Source organism: Carassius gibelio, chromosome B10 (genome assembly GCF_023724105.1).
Source record: "Carassius gibelio isolate Cgi1373 ecotype wild population from Czech Republic chromosome B10, carGib1.2-hapl.c, whole genome shotgun sequence".
NCBI classification, from domain to species: Eukaryota; Metazoa; Chordata; class Actinopteri; order Cypriniformes; family Cyprinidae; genus Carassius; species Carassius gibelio.
Window position 1 is genome coordinate 9,148,071 of NC_068405.1, and position 17,504 is coordinate 9,165,574.

Sequence of the window (17,504 nt, forward strand, 5' to 3'; positions counted from 1 at the left end):
AGCGCGCTTTTCCCTCCACAGAAGCACGTCGCTAAACTAGTGAATGAACTTGCGCTCCCTGGGCGGTTCAGCGCAAAAAAGGAGGCGTGTTCCGGCGCAAACAATCCCTGGTGCTATTTTGCTGTTCCATTAAACAATTGCGCCACTGACCAGAAAAAACCTAGTCTAAAGTCAGTGGCGCGTTGCGCGTTGTTCATTATGCTATTTTAAGGGCGCATGCTTGACCATAATGTATAGCGTGCACAACGCGCATACACTTTGCTCATGTAATCTACACAGATGCAACAGTTATTTTTGCAAATCATAAATTGTTACACTAAAAAAATATTAACACTTGACATGACGGAAATCATTGTGGTGTGCCACGAAGATGTGAAAAAATAGGCATAAATCTAGCTTACAAATTATTCAGGCTAATTGTAGTAATTAAGGATCAGACCTGTTTGAGGTCATATATGTATATAAGGACATCTGACAAATTGGTTTGTCCGTCAAGAACCAGGAAAAAAAATCGATGAAACAATCGTGGCTATTTCCTCCTACGCCTGTTTAACCGACGCTATTTTGGGTGGGTTTCTCCCATCCCCATACAACACAACTTCTCTGTCTTTCACTGCTCTTACAAGAACATCAGTCTCCTCGGCTGTGAACCGCTCCTGGCGTGCGCCTGGTAAATACGCCATAATAATAGCAATCCATAATGGAACTTGCGCAACTGCTTTTAAAGGGAATGTTGGATGACGCTCTGATTGGTTTATTTCACGTTACGCCCAAACCACACCTATGAATAATGAAGCTACTTCAGACCAACCCATTTTAGATTTGCGCCGGGCGCAAGAGCCATTTATCCCGCCGGGAAAATAGCAACAGCGCCGAGACCCGCCCACAAACTTACTTGCGCTTCGCGCTTTGACACTTGCGTTTCAGATCGTTAAAATAGGGCCCATAGCGTTAAAATTGATGGAAGAAATTTAATTTATTTTATTTTTAATCCCTAATGTGTGTAGTTTATTGTATATTTTGTATATTTAATTTGAATGTTTATTTAAAGTTTAATGCTAGACAATAACAAAATCACACAAGTCGGGATTTAAAACTCTATTTAAACTTTTAGTAATAGCAAATTTGCAAAAAAACTAAAAACTAAAATGTAGTTATTTAAAATGGTTTTGGGACCTTTTTTTGTATCCTCTTAGTTAAAAAACTTTTCTCACAAAGTCCTTTTCCTCTACATCAGTTATTTTTCTTTAACCTCTACATCCTTTTTTACATCTAATTTCAGTTTTTTAATTAGTACCTCCCAGCAGTGTTTAAAGAGCTTTATATTACAGTAGGTGTTGAGCGAACACTTTGACCAGTGTTGTGGGTTACGTTCAGATACAGAATGAGCTCAGTGCCAGCAGAGCCGTCAAACTGATCTGTTGTGGCGTGTACATGATAGCGCAGCATATAGATAATGTTTGTGCTCTCAAAACAAACACAGCGTTTAGTTTTTGCACTTTTTCATGCTCTTTTGTGGCTCAGTCATGATAGAAATGATTACAGTTTAAATCAGTTTGAATTGGAATGTGAATATTTGATATGCCATATCAAAAAGGTATCAAGAGAGGCATCTAAAATCTTTCTAAACTTATATTATCAGTAAAATGGCAGGAAGACGTCCAATTAAACCAAATCTGACCCGCTAGGCTGCCACTGAGCAGCACAATTCACCATGTCAGTCTCAGGCAGCGTCTCTGAAGTCTGACCAGCCGTGTCTTTATTGTGTCTTGGACATAAAAAGACACACATCTTGTTCAGCATCAGCTCAAACATTTGCCACACTTCTATCAGAATGTGGCCGCTTCAGATCAGGAATTTCACACTCGAGCTGCAGTCTTTGTGTTACGCTCGCAGTGATCTGTAGGGTGAACATATCCTGTCCAAATCTGCCACACTGTCTTCTCTCATGCTTCAGACTCAGTTTTGCTTTATTTTGTTCCACTGTTCTCAATGCGATGTTTTCATGGATTTATAATGGTCATAATTATGCTGCCCTGTAGTTTTATGATGCCTACTCTTCCCACAATTCTTTGTAGTTTTTTTGTTGCAGTGATGCAAACTATTTTTATTATGTTGAGTAATAATGTCTTAGTTATGGTTAATGAATTGTTTTTAATGAGTGCCTTGGAAATTTTGGGGGAAAATCTATCTATTTTGCACTATATTTGTTCTCTTTATCAGACAGTAAAATGTTTCTTTTGAGTTGGTGCAGTGGAGGTTGCTGACCCAAGTGTGTGTGTGTGTGTGTGTGTGTGTGTGTGTCTACAGAGAGGTGTGTGTGAAGCAGGATGGCCGGGTGCACCTTACCGTGGTATACTTTGGAAAGGACCAGATGAATGAGGTCAAGGGAACCTTGGAGAACACATCGAGGTATGGCACAATAATATGTGTGTGTGTGTGTGTGTGTGTGTGTGTGTGTGCGGAAGTGTGTGTACCCACATATAGGAACAGATAAGGCTGAGGTGATGACAGTTAAATAAAAAGGAACCTGAGGGGTGTCATAAGTTCCTTCCAGTAATCTCTTTCCCAGTGCATTATGGGTTTTGTCTGAACTGTGGGTCTTCAAACCGATCACACACTCAGCCTCTGCTACCAGAGAGTCTACACAGACAGAAACCAGTTTTAACCAGCATGAATAATTCCTTTAATTTATAGATCAAGCAAACTTAAAATGCTCATCTTCATGAATATATTAAAATGCTGAACGAGCTGTATTAATAAAAGATGATGGTGATATACTGCGTAATAATCAAATGCACAGAGGCAACTTGAATTTCTGTTACATACATTTGTGAGTGATATTAAATATATGTAATATACATTGCAATAAATATATGAATAAAGAGATGTTAAATAAACATATTAAATTTAATAAGTAATTTAAATAAATGTAAAGTTGCAAGTGTAATATTGCTTTTTTACAGTCCAGTAATTTAATTAATTTTATAAACGACTTTAATAACTGCTGGTTAAACTAAATATTATATTATATTATATTATATTATATTAAATATTACTTATAGTAAACTTATAATAATTCATTAATAATAGAAAAAATATATATAGAAGGTATACAAATGTATATATTATATATATGTATGCATGTGTGTGTTTGTGTGTGTGTATGTATATATATATATATATATATATATATATATATATACACACAACAGTAAATTATTCAGATATATTATGAATTATTCATACATACATATATATATATGAAAATAATATGAAATATTACTTACAATAACTAATAATACACTAATAATAATAATAAATAAAATAAAAATATAGAAGCATAAATTAGTGTATGTATGTATATATAATAATAATTAGCATAAATATATAGAAAGTATAAAAATATGCATATGTATGTATATTTAAAAAACAATAACACATTATATTATATTATATTATATTATATTTCCAATTTAATTTTAGATTTCAAATAATATGAATTAGTACTTATGATAACTAGTAATTGACTAAAAATAACATAAAAATAAAAATGTATATAGAAATATATATATATATAAGACATATTTAAATCTGTGCAGACATGTTGTGTGTCTCTTGGTCATTATCAGTCCCACTGGCACACAGCTGCGCTCTCATGATTACTGATTGGAGGTCAGTGAATCTGCACTGTTAGACTGCAGTGACCAGTGTGAAAATAACAGGTCACTTCAGATGCGGCTCGGAGGCAGATGAAATCAGCGGAGCAGTAGATTGCCTGGAAACCAGCCAGGATCATGCTGGAAACCTCGCTGCATTGCAGCGGATAACATATCTCTCAATTCACAGGAAGAGAATGGCTTTCCTCTTTATGCAGAAACATTCACATGCGACTGGACACAGAGCTTTTCAGATCTATCTTCCCTGAGCAGGTTTTTCCCACACAGAGGGACACTTCTGGAGAGGATTTGCTGGAGAAACGGGAAAGCAATCATGGCCTTGTAGCTCTCAGGATAAGGGAGGGCCAATAATCAGCACAGCTCTTGTTCCCTCTGTGGGAATTCAGTGGCTTCTCTGTGGAGCAGAAATCAAGGGAGCTTAATTCTTTTTGTACCGCAGCCTAAGTGGATTCGCCACAATTTCCTGATTATTCATTCCAGCGCTCTCCTGAATGTCTAGAGCTAATTGTTTGTAATTTCCCAACGGTCCCGAATGCTTGTATCTTCATTTCTTAAAGGAATTTACCTTAAATACAACTCAAGATTTATTAAGTTCTACTTAAAGGGGGGGTGAAATGCTCTTTTTCACTCAATATCCTGTTAATCTTGAGTACCTATAGAGTAGTACTGCATCGATCATAACTCCAAAAAGTCTTTAGTTTTATTATATTCATAAGAGATAGATGGTCTACCGATTTTTCCCGGAAAAACACGAGCGCCTAGAGGCGTGACGTGTGGGCGGAGCTAAAGAATCACGAGCGCGAGTAGGCTTTTGCGTTGATAGCGTTTGGAAGCTGTGACACCTGTGAAGGCTGAAACTGAACGAGAGCAGCAGCAGCAACGACTCGCTCCGAGCGGGGCTCGAACCCAGGTCTCTGGCATGGGAGGCGGACACACTAACAAGGAGGCAGAGATATTTGAAGCAGTTTTACTCACCGCATGCGGTTCCAACACACCATCGTGACCCTTTTTTGTGGGACTGCATTATCCTTAAGAAATAAACGATACGCAAATCCGGCGTTAAACTGGGCCTTGTTTGTAAAACAAGCATCTTCGAAATGCAGGGAACAAACAAAAACACTTGCACAACTCCGTTGATGCTCTGTAAAAATAAACTCCATCCACTGGTCCCTTAATGCTGTTTTTCTTTGGTAATCTGTGCAGGGTTGTCTTGCCCTGGCAACCAAAAACACACTCCTTTTGTGACATTTCGCGACGCTCTCGCTTTGATCAGAGAAGTCTGTTGTGCTCTCAGTGCTCTGCTATACGGGAGCGTGCGCTCTTCCGGGAGAAGTTCCTTAAGACCCATATAAGGAAATTCCGCTCCATCTAACGTCACACAGAGCCATACTCGAAAAAAACTTTCCGAAACTTGTGACAAACCGGAAGGAGTATTTTTGGAACAGAAATACTCCTTCAAACGTACAACTTAATTTTTGAAACTTTGTCCATGTTTAGCATGGGAATCCAACACTTTAACAGTGTAAAAAAACTCAGTATGCATGAAATAGCATTTCACCCCCCCTTTAAGTTCTAAATTATTCCATAATCATTTTAATCACTTAACAGAGCAAGGGAGTTTTAACACAGTATTTCTTGTTATATTTTTCAACTGGAGAAAGCTTTATTTATTTCAATTTGCCAGGTATAAAATAATTATATAAAAAAAAAAATAGCTCAAGATTATTATCCCTCTTAAGAAATGATCTGTTTGACTGGCTAGACTGAAGTTTGAAGGACAACCTGGAGAAAAACTATGTAGAAACGTGTCCTTTGGTCAGATGTGACAGAACTAGAGCTCTTTGTCTGTAGAGATGTTGCTTGTGTTTGGAGTAAGAAGTGATAGGAGCTCCATCTCCAGAGTGAGACATGGAGGTGGGAGTGTAATGCTGTGGGGATGTTTCAGTGCAATTGAAACTGGGAATCTCCTCAGGGTCAAACCAATCATGAATATGGAAGACTACGAGAAGTTTTTGAAAGACAGCTTCAGGCAGTCTGCAACAAAAGATGGTTTGGGTCGACGATTTGTCTTCCAGCGACTCAAAGCATAGCTCATTTCTGCTGTAGAGCTACCTGAAAATGAGCAAAGGGAACCTCTTTGACTTTGACTTTTTTTTTTTCATCCATACTGAGTATTTTCTAATGGTGAGCCATAGCTGTCCAACATCTGACCAGCATTCAGTTTGCTAGTTAAAAATGAAATGTCTTTTTGTTTTGTCAATTAATCAGTTTCTTGCAAGTAAAAATTCACATTCTAGAGGGAAAAGCATTTGTAAATGTATTGCTGCAGTAGATTATGCATCATATCATAAACAAGATGAATGATCATGAATCCATGAATCAAACCCACTTGGAATGCCCACAAGTTTTGACACAATTTTCCACACATCATCTTTGTGGTTTATGTCCCTGTAAGTGGGCAGAGAAAAATCATTAAGAGGAAAATTGCTCACAGTTGCTGTTAACATCATCTGGCACACACTCGCCTGCGGTATCTGACAGTTGCTGAAACTTTATGCTGCATTGGCTGACTATTCGTTTGCATCAAGTTGAGCTTGACTTTGTCACATACTGTCGCCAAACCATCTCAACCATAACACATCAAGAGTCACCTTCGCTTTTGTTGCCTCGAATCACCAGCATCAGTAACAGTGTGCATGTCTCTTAATCACTGCAAACTGTTAAAGGTGCAGTTGTGTTGCATGCATTATTTCTACTTGAAAATTAATTTGATTGATTTGCATGGTTTACTCACTCTCAGGGTATGCAAGATGCAGATGAGTTTATTTCTTCTTGGTACACACTGGAACAGCAGGACATTTTTATCTAATTATGCCCACATAGGGTGCTACAAAAAATATATATATTATTTGACTTAATATGCATTATTATATGGCATTACTGGTAATTTTTAGGTTAATTAGCTTAAAGCTTTATAGTGAAATGGTATCAGACAATCCTTTAATAGCCACAAAATGTTCTTGTCTCCAAGTTTCTAAGTATTTATATCTCTTGATGGACTGAAGCTGTTGGTGTTTTGATATTGAATGCAGCTGTAATTAACTTTTAGAATATCCACAAATCAATATGTTATTCTAGACATGAACATTTTATCCAGGGCTTTAAATGCACATCGTCCTAAGCCAGATCCTGCATGATGACACTGAATAACCTTCAGTCCAGCTTTTAGTTCATGAACAGAGCTAATGGAAGTGCAACTACCCATGTTAATCCTGTCATTACATGTTTTACCAATTGGATTTCAAAGTATGATTAACTCTTTCAAGTACGCCTGATGATTGTAGTTGTCCTGTGCAAGGAAATTGGCATCACGTTTCCTGAAGTCTAAGGCTTCCTGACATTCCTGACCTGTAAAGTGTGTCTTGAGCCAAGTATTTTAACCTTAAACAGAGCAGTATCCTTTGCTAATTAAAATTATAATATAACTGAAACATCCTGAAATAAGCTTTACTTTTAGAAAGAGTTATAAAATTGTATTGCGAGCATAAATTAAAACCCTTCGCCGTTATGTATTTTGATCTCCATGTTCTTGGGTTAACACAGATGTCTTGTGAAAGATTTTCCCATCAGTCTGATAAATCAAGTGCTAGCTGTTTCAGTTCCTTAAAAACGATTCCAGCCTCAAGAGTCCAGTCATTAACAGCTCTTTTAACAAATTATAGCTAATTGTTTACAGCTGCGAAATCTCCAAAAAGAATCGCAGCTCTTGAACGGTTTTAGGATTTATGTGTGTTCAAACATCTCTGCTCTGATGTTACTGTATACACCTCTATTGATGTTGATTTAAAACCTTTCAGAATGCTATAAAAACTACTTTAGCCTTTTCAGCTTTCTGCACTGTGGCGTTAATCAATTATAATCAACTATCAAGTATTACTACTTAATAACTTCTGCGTATATGATCTTAAAACACTTTTCAATGTTGTCATGTTCTCAGAAGTTAACAGAGGACACCATGACACAGCAGGAAGCAGGAGATGAAGTGGTGAGAAAAATGTGCAGGGTTATTGAATAATCTGTGTCCTGTATTTTGTCTGACCCGCACAAATGCAAGTGTTATTATACCAAACCGAAAGCAATGGAAAATGATTGCTTCACATTGTCCTTTGACATTAAAAACCTTAAAATGGAATTGAAACTTATGAAGGCAAATAAACCACACAGTTGTGAGATTAAACAACAATAGCAAGCATTGCAATAGCAAGAAAAGGAAATAAAATATGAAAATAGAAAAAAACTGACTTGAATAAATTATTAAATGACAAACTATATAAATGATTAACTAACGATGTTATGTTTGTTCTCTTGAAGCTACACACAAACAATTACTAATAAAGGAGTAGTTCACCCAAAAATGAAAATTAGCTGAAGATTTTCTCACCCTCGGGTCATCCGAGATGTAGATGAGTTTTCTTCATCAGAACAGATTTGGATAAATTTAGCATAATATCACTGGCTCACAAATGGATCCACTGCAGTGAATGGGTGCCGTCAGAATGAGAGTCCAAACAAATGGATGGATTATAGACCGAGTATTTTAGCCAGAAGATAAAAACATCTTGATGAATTTGTTTCTTACAAACATTGTTTTTCACTTCACAAGAATTAATTGATGGACTGAAGTGTTGTGGATTATTGTGATGTTTTTATCAGCTGTTTGGACTCTCATTCACTGCAGAGGATCCATTGAAGTGAAGTGAAGTGAAAGTGACATTCAGCCAAGTATGGTGACCCATACTCAGAATTTGTGCTCTGCATTTAACCCATCCGAAGTGCACACACACAGAGCAGTGAACACACACACACACACTGTGAGCACACACCCAGAGCAGTGGGCAGCCATTTATGCTGCGGCGCCCGGGGAGCAGTTGGGGGTTCAATGCCTTGCTCAAGGGCACCTAAGTCATGGTATTGAAGGTGGAGAGAGAGCTGTTCATGCACTACCCCCACCCACAATTCCGTCCGGCCCGAGACTAGAACTCACAACCCTTCGATTGGGAGTCCGACACTCTAACCATTAGGCCATGACTTCCCCAAAAAAACTGATGAGCGAGTGATGCAATGCTATCTGTTCCCATGAAGAATTTTCAGTTTTGTGTGGACTGTTCCTTTAAGGATCCTGAGATCCTTCACTGCTAGACCATCAGCATCAGTCCTCTCAGAGCAAAGTAGGTAGATGTGATATCCGTATCTGCCGGGCAAAGTGAATCGATGCACATTAATAATTTGTGTTCATTTGAGAAGGGGAAGAGAGGAGTGTAAGTAACACTGCATTATACAATCCTGGTTGACGTGAATACTGATGATGACACTATGCATAAATTGAGCAGTCTAAGTGCTCATTATTAAATATTCACCATTAAACAACACATTGAACTGATCAGACATGCCAGTAACGAATAGTTTGGGGGAAAATTTGTCTCCAGAATTTAGCATAATATAAAATTTTATATATATGTGTGTGTGTAATGTGTGTGTGTGTGTATGTCTGTATGTATGTATGTAATGTGTGTGTGTGTGTGTGTGTGTGTATATATGTATATAATATTGTAAAAGTATATATAAGCAATTTCTCTGTGTGGTTTTGAATGCCGAAGTGAAATGGAAAAATGCAATAACTCGACTGTTGGAATGAAAAGTATCCTAGACAGTTGCCAGTCTTTGAAAACAAGTCAATATCACAGAAAGAAATATCTGGAATGTTGTTCTGGCTGATGGCAAACTGAATATCACATGCACGCTGAAACGCCTCAGGCTTTATTCCAAATCTGTTCCGCTAATGTGACTTAAATCAAATCTTGTTTGCCTACTATTTGAAACTGCCCTAAATCTGCCCCGACCAGTGGCTTTTGAACATTTTTTTTGGCTGGGTATGTTAACAATGTCTGCTTTTGTATGTATTTATTCAATCTAAAACAACTCCCATTGGTTGGAGCAATGTTTTCGTGGGTTATGAATCTCGGTCACAGGAAGTAGGTGTTTTTTTATTTCTCTCAGACATGCTGTCCTATATTTTATATTGGGCCAATAAGAGAAGCGGGGCAGTCACATGTCACAGGTGCTTTACAAGCATTTTTCCAGTGTTTGCTAAATGCTTGTTGCTCCAGGATTTCATATTACTACCATTTTCGTCTATCCTATCTGCTCTCTCTCTCTCTCTCTCTCTCTCTCTCTCTCTCTTTATATATATATATATATAAACACACAGCAACCACCTAGATTTATGGAACATCTCTCTATTGTAAACTAGAGTGTTTGATGGTGTGGGAGCTGCATTGTTCATGATTCAATAATATCAAGGAAGTAGCTCTTCCTGTTCCTGCTAAAACAGCTGTATGGCTTTAATAGCAGGTATTATCTGCACTGTGTGTGGTGGCATCATGCTTTTATATGTCAGCTTGGCTCCAGCCCAGCACATTACACTTTAATCATCTCTGTGTGTGTGTGTGTGTGTGTGTGTGTGTGTGTGTGTGTGTGTGTGTGTGTGTGTGGCTGATTGTATTCATAGTCACATACACGCAGCTCGGTCTGAGGATGCCTGTTATTTTCTCTATCCGTGAGAAATGATGCGGGTCACGCTGTAAAATCTGCACCCGCCATCAATCACTGCACATCTTACGCTTCTGTTTTTCCATAAAACGGCAGATTTGTATATTTACTGCTGCTCAGTTTTTGTGGCAATGTAGTCTTCTAAGAAAAGTCAGTAGAAATACGGCCCATTGTTCTGTTAACATTGTTCTGTATTGTTTTTTACAGGTATTCTGTCAGGTTTTTTTTCTCTTTATTACACATTGTATTATGCATAACCCTTTTTTCATTTCATTCACTATTTAATGTTTCTTTATTCTGCATTAAGATAGCAGCTATATCACAGAGACGTGGTTGACGAGTAATAATTGTCCTGTTCTTGATGGTTATGGATGAGAACGTTGTGTGATGTTCATGTGTCTGCTCTCAGGGAGCTGAACTTCCATAACTTCACTCTGATTCAGCTGAACGAGGAGTTTTCTCGGGGTCGAGGGCTGGATGTGGGCGCTCGTGCTTGGAAGGGAGGCAACGTGCTGCTCTTCTTCTGTGACGTGGACATCTTCTTCACTGCCGACTTCCTGAACACATGCCGTCTGAATGCCCAGCCTGGTGAGAGCAGAGAGGAATATCTATATATATATACAGTACTTACAGAGCTGAGTCAATCTGGCAATTGGGAGACTAAAAAATGGCTTTGCATTAGAAACAATATATTGAACCAATTGGCTTCTGACTCAAATGCAGCTAGAGCTGCTCTCGGAAATAACTTCCTTTTTCCCACCACTTCTGCATGGATTAAATCAGCTGTTGTCATGGTATTTAGCTGATGTATGAATCACTTCTCCAAGTGTGGCCTAATAGACTAACCACAGGTGAAGAGATTCACACTCATCTATCAGCATGATCAGCAGCAACGGACAAGCATGTTGTTTAGTGCTCAAATACTCTAGCCTAAACTCTTATTGTGAAATATTTTGCTTGAATAGTGCACCTGTGCATAGCATTATGTAAAATAAATGAGTCTTGTCATATAAATGATTAAGCGTGGCTTAAATGTAAATGTGTTGTATATGCTACTATTCAAAAGTTGGGGTTCATTAAGAATTGTTTTTAAGGAAATGAATACTTTTATTCAGCAAGAGTGCATTAAATTGATCAAAAGTGACATTAATGACGTGTATAATTTTTTATCGTTTACAATAAGAATGATTTCTGAAGGGTCATGTGACACTGGAAACTGGAGTAACGATGCTGAAAATTCAGCTTTTCATCACAGGAATAAATTACCTTTTAAAACTAGGGCTGTCAAGTGATTAGAGTTTTTAATCAATGTAGTTTTCTGGTTAATTAATAGAATTAGTCAAACTGTAAATTTGGATTAGAAATGACCCCTCCAGAAAGTCATTGTTGTGTTAAATGAGAAAAGCATTGAATAGACATTATAAAAAGCAGCATTAGAAAGAAATATGTAGATTCAGCATTGAATTTATTACACATAAACTTTTTAGGCTGCAGTGTAAAAAAAAAGATGCATTAATGTATATTTACATAGACGTAAAGAGGTGCCAGGAATGCATTTAATAAATGGACATTATTGGGTTGAATTAAAAAAATTCATATTGAAATGAATAATAATAAAAAAAATTATACTCTAAATATGTAACCAAAACTGCAATTCATTCATCATTTTAATGTTTATTTTTACCATTATTAATCTCACAAGATTAATTTGACAGCTCTATTCAAACATTTAAATAGCTATTTTAAATCGTAATAATATTTCACAATATTACTGTTTTTACTGTGTTTTCGATCAAATAAATGCAGCTTTGGTGAACATCAAAATCATTTAAAAAATCTGACCACCCCAAACTTTTGAAAGACCATGCGTATCCTAAGCAGCTGTGTGATCTGACTCTGTCTTAGGAAAGAAAGTGTTTTACCCTGTCCTCTTCAGCCAGTACAACCCAGCTGTGATCTACGGCAGTCGCGATCACATCCCCCCTGTGGAACAGCAGCTGGTAATGCAACTCATTAAAATACTTCATCAAGTTTGAAGTGATGAATTGATGCGTTGTGATGGAACACAGTCATCACGCTCGTTCGGCATTGATATTCTGAGCGTGTAGATGATCAAGAGCATGATTAAATGTACTGATAATGCGGAAAGCTGACATGAGACCAGGGGCAAAAATGACATTTGCCACACTTGCTCACGCCGATTGAATTGAGAAAATCTATTAGCTGAAATATTTCTTACTCGCTAGATTTCTTTCTTACTGTAATACTTCTTACATGACTACAATATTTAAATGAAAAAATGCAGTTTTTCCAGTTGTGTTCCAGTTTTTATCCTTTCAGATAATGATTTATTGGCAGTTTTATTTACTTTCCAAAAGCAATTTCACACACATTTGGTGCTTGGCAAGTGTTCATTCTGGACTGTGAATGAGACCGCAGACAGCAGCAGACGACTATATAAGAGTATTTCTGTGTTCATCACGATTCATTCTTTTACAGATCATTAAGAAAGACACCGGCTTCTGGAGGGACTTTGGCTTCGGAATGACCTGCCAATACAGATCCGATTTCATCAACATAGGTAATCGTCCTCTGAAGCAGCTGCTGACTGACCTGAAATAAATTCATTTATACAGCAGATTAAATCAATGTAATTAAGAGCAGCTGTTGCTAGCACAGGTATTTTAGAAATAAAGGAATTTGACCTATAGCCAAATGTAAGGTCATTTTGAATGTAAAAAGCAGATGAAACACTTACGCAGAGATGCAATGAGAAGAGAACAGGTCCCACCTGTGGAAATCAAGCGGTTCCCACGACTTCCCCGTCCTCCTGTCTAGACATGTGTGACATCATCACGTGATACAACAGTTAGAGCTGATGTAGATACTGATGTTTAGTAGAGTTTATGCACTTCAGGAAACACATGAACAGACGTCTCAACAGACAGAAGGCAAAAATCCATATGCTCCAATAAGGAAGTCAATACTTCATTTATATGCACAATTAAACAAATACATAAGCTACATCATGTAAGCATCAGTAAGATTTATGTTTTTAAAGGAGTCTCTTATGCTCACAAACGCTGCATTTATTTGCTCAAAAATACTATTAAATTCCTTATATTGTGAATGTTGTTGCAATTTAAAATAACTGATTTCTGTTTTAATTCCTGTGATATAAAGCTCACTTTCAGCATTTTTCAGTCTTCAGAATCACATGATCTTTCAGAAATCATTCTAATATGCTGATTATTATCATCAGTGTTGAAAACAGTTGCGCTGCTTCATATTTTAGTTGTAATAGTGATACTTTTTTCAGGAAATATCATTCGTATTAAATAGATTTGCCTCTTTACTGTCACTTTTGATCAGTGGTATGAATCCTTGCTGTATTAAAGTATGAATTAATTCATTTAATAAAAACTGACCTACATTTTGTTTTTATTGGTAGTGTAGATAGGAAATATAAAATATACAAATATCCAGACAAACAATTCCTGGACAAAACTACAGGAGCAGCTGTTTGTCCTGAGGAAAGATCAAGCTTCTCTTTAACAACAACAGGACATGCGTGTAAACAAAGAAAGAACAGTTTCTTCCTGCGGATGAATTATTATTATTACTACAGCTGGCAACATTAACAACACACTGGTCAAATTTGAAACTATTTTTTGCTGTTAGATTCACAAAACAATACCCCCCCATCCCCCCCCCCCCCAAAAAAAGTGCAATCTGTCATAATTTACTCAAACTCCTGTGACTTTAGAAATTATAATGGAAGTCAATGGGAACAAAACGATTTCAGTATGTTGAGAAAGAATGGCATTAAATGCTTGAGCTCCACCTCTGTGCTGTTTAAGTAAATCCATGAAATGACATGATGCTGATGGTCATTCGCCACATTTTGACGGTCTCCTCCTCTTACAGGTGGTTTCGATGTGGACATCAAGGGCTGGGGCGGCGAGGACGTCCACCTGTACAGGAAGTACCTCCACAGTAACCTGCTGGTGGTGCGCGCCCCGTCACGAGGTCTCTTCCACCTGTGGCATGAGAAGCACTGCGCTGACGAACTGCCTCCGGACCAGTACAAGATGTGCATGCAGTCCAAAGCCATGAACGAGGCCTCGCACGGCCAGCTGGGCATGCTGCTCTTCAGACACGAGATCGAGGCACACCTCCGCAAACAGAAGCAGCGGAGCGGAGCTAAAAAACCTTGAGGGATGTGACCTCTTCTTAATGTGCTCTTAAAGGGACAGGTCGCACAAAAATAAAACATTAATGAAGCTCTGTGACATAGTTTGTTCTGTTGAAGCAGAGCTCTGGTGGTTTTTTCACTGTATTATTACTGTATTATATTGACTGAAGCTTTGAAAAAAAACAGCATAAAATCATTCAAAAGTAGTGTTGTCAAATGAGTAATTACGATTAATCGAATCCAAAAGAAGAGCTTTTGTTTACATAATATATATATATATAATTACGTGCATGTTTGTGTATTTATATATACATAATATTATAGGCAGTACACACACATATTATACATTAAATAGACAAAAACGTCAACTTTTTTGGATGCGATTAATCGTGATTAATCATTTGACAGCACTATTAAAGAGTAGTCCACGTGAAGCCCAGTATTATGCTGATGATGAGAAACGTTCTGAAGAATTGAATCTTTTTAGTGAATCACATCACAGAACCGGTCTGAATGATTCGTTCGTGAATCAGACTGATCGGTGATGTCGACTCCGTTTCAGTTGTATTGGTTTAGAAGTGCTGGAATATAGTATAAAAATAAGGACAGGACACTGCCATCCAAATGTTTTTGAAATAAATCCGAGACTGTTTTCCAAAGAAGTCTCTTGCGCTTACCAAGTGTCCATTTGTTTGATAAAAAAATACAGTAAAAGACACAATGTTTCAAAAGATTTATATTTCAAAATAAATGCCGTCCAATTAACTTTTTATTCATCAAAAAGTCCTGCAGAAAATGTATCAGGGCTTCCGCAAAAATATTAAGCAGCAAAAAAGGCTTCAGCATAGACACTAATATTAATTTTTATTAATAACTGAGCACTAATAATAATTGACAATAACTGAGAACCAAATTAGCATATTTTTATGATTTCTGAAGGACCGTGTGACACTGAAGACTGGAGTAATGATGCTGGGAATACAGCTTTGTGTTACAGGAATAAATACATTTGAAAATATATTCTGAATTGGAATAATATATCAGATTATTACCCTTTTTGCTGTATTTTTGATCAACAAATTCAGCCTCAGTAAGCATAAGAGATTTCTTTTCGCATGGAAAAGAGCATCCTGTGCGTTCTTCAGAAGTTCTCCTTTTATGTTTCACAGAGGAGAGAAAGTCATTTGGTTTGGCATGACACTATGGGGCGAGTAAATAATGACAGAGTTCATGTCTGTTGTGCATGAGATGGGAAGTGAAGACATTATACAGCACTGCCTCAAACTGACTCACGCACAAATACAAACCCAAACACTGAGATAACCAGGAACAGAGCAGCACACACACATTCCCTCCAGACGAGATAGTCATGTGTGGGAGCGCAGGAAAGACCTTCAAGTCTCTTGTGCATGATACAATATGATCACAGTATTATAGATGATGAGTCTGTAATGCACTTCACACTGATAACCTGCAGTCTTTCAGAAAGTGTTCTTTACTATACTTACTGCTACAAATCACTTTTAGACGAGACTTTGCGTCAGCTTTTTTCTGTTTTTTTTTTTTTTTTTTTTGAATGCAAGAGTGAAAATGCCTTATTGCTATTAATGTATGTCATGGGTACGTCGTTTCTTAGTTGTGGATCGATGAGCGAGAAGATGACTGAGGGATTTAAAGCACAAATCTAGATTTATGTGACGAGTGGTTCAAAGAACTGCGATTCATTTGATTCCCCTTGAATTATTAATGTTGTGGCGCCACCTAGTGATGCTTTCTGTCAGTTTGACTTGATAGTTTTACAGGGGGACTTCGATATGACAACACATCAAAGTTAAGAAAATCACATTCTAATTTAGACTTTAAAGAGACAAAGAATTGTGATGTTTTATATAACAAGGAATTTAGTTTGAAAAGAGTATCGTGAGTGCTGAAGATTATCAGTATTTGTAAGAGGCTTTATTTAAGTGACCCTTCCAAATACTTTTATTTGTGCACAATTTCAAATCTTCAAATCTAGCCTAATTTGACTGAAGTTCAGGCAGAATACAAGCCTGTCAGGTATATAAGACTTCGGGGTGCAAAGCACTCTGTTTTTCTCCTAGTGCTGTGCAGAATAGTTTAATATAATTATTTATTGGGGGACAATATTTTTTATTTTATTTTTTTTAAACCTCACCCCCAAACCCCAATGCTTGTATGTTATGTATTCTTCAAATGTTTTGTTTCGGAACGAATTCTCTCTGATTTATTGTAAATGAAAAGTAATTTAGATTTTATTTTTAATTTTTTAGGACAAAGCAGAATAAAACGAAGGAAAAAACCCCACTGATTTTCAGACGTCATTATTTACTAAAACACCATCGACTCTGAATGAAAATGATTTGTCCAGGCTGAACCACTAGATGGCAGTATAGCATTATTAATATAAATCGTCCTGACATCTATTTGGCTTGTCTTATGTACTGTGATTTTTGAACATTTTTAACAATACACTTTTTTTTTTTTTACATTTTTATTTTTTTTTACTAATTTAATATATATTTTTTTTTACTGATTTCATATGACATTGTGAGGAACAACAAAAAGGCTCAACAAAGTAAAGATAGATTTACATCATGATAAAAGTCATGATAAAGCTGCACAATATTGATAGGACACTCAAATTGAGTTATGAATGACATTTGAGTATCGACGATTAGCATTTTTTCCCTAAATATAAAGCACTACTTTTCCAATAAAACACTGCTAATATTTATTTCTTGTATATTTCTATTAAATTATTACAATATAAATTTTACATACTTTATTGTAAATATTAGATCTTACTACTCACTATTTATATTTCTCCCCAGCTTCTGTCTCTAATTAATATTAAAAACTGTTACAATAAATGAATATGTATGTGTGTGTGTGTGTGTGTGTGTGTGAAATGTATTTTTTCTCAGGCAGTCATTGCCTAGTCGTGAATGATATAGATGTAATGGTATAAGCGTGTGGGGGCGTGGCTTAGACCGAGAGAC

General features: G+C 36.8%; 1 protein-coding gene across 1 annotated transcript in view; it reads left to right on the forward strand.

The window, feature by feature from the left end:
- The window catches only part of csgalnact1a (chondroitin sulfate N-acetylgalactosaminyltransferase 1a), a 41,838-nt gene extending 25,029 nt beyond the window's left edge, over positions 1–16,809 (forward strand). The window contains exons 4-8 of the mRNA XM_052567822.1: positions 2,311–2,412; positions 10,699–10,877; positions 12,195–12,289; positions 12,789–12,870; positions 14,217–16,809. Coding sequence (XP_052423782.1) covers positions 2,311–2,412; positions 10,699–10,877; positions 12,195–12,289; positions 12,789–12,870; positions 14,217–14,506 — 748 coding nt within the window. The 3' untranslated portion in view covers positions 14,507–16,809. The remainder of the gene's footprint in view (positions 1–2,310; positions 2,413–10,698; positions 10,878–12,194; positions 12,290–12,788; positions 12,871–14,216) is intronic.
- Positions 16,810–17,504: the final 695 nt, after the last annotated feature.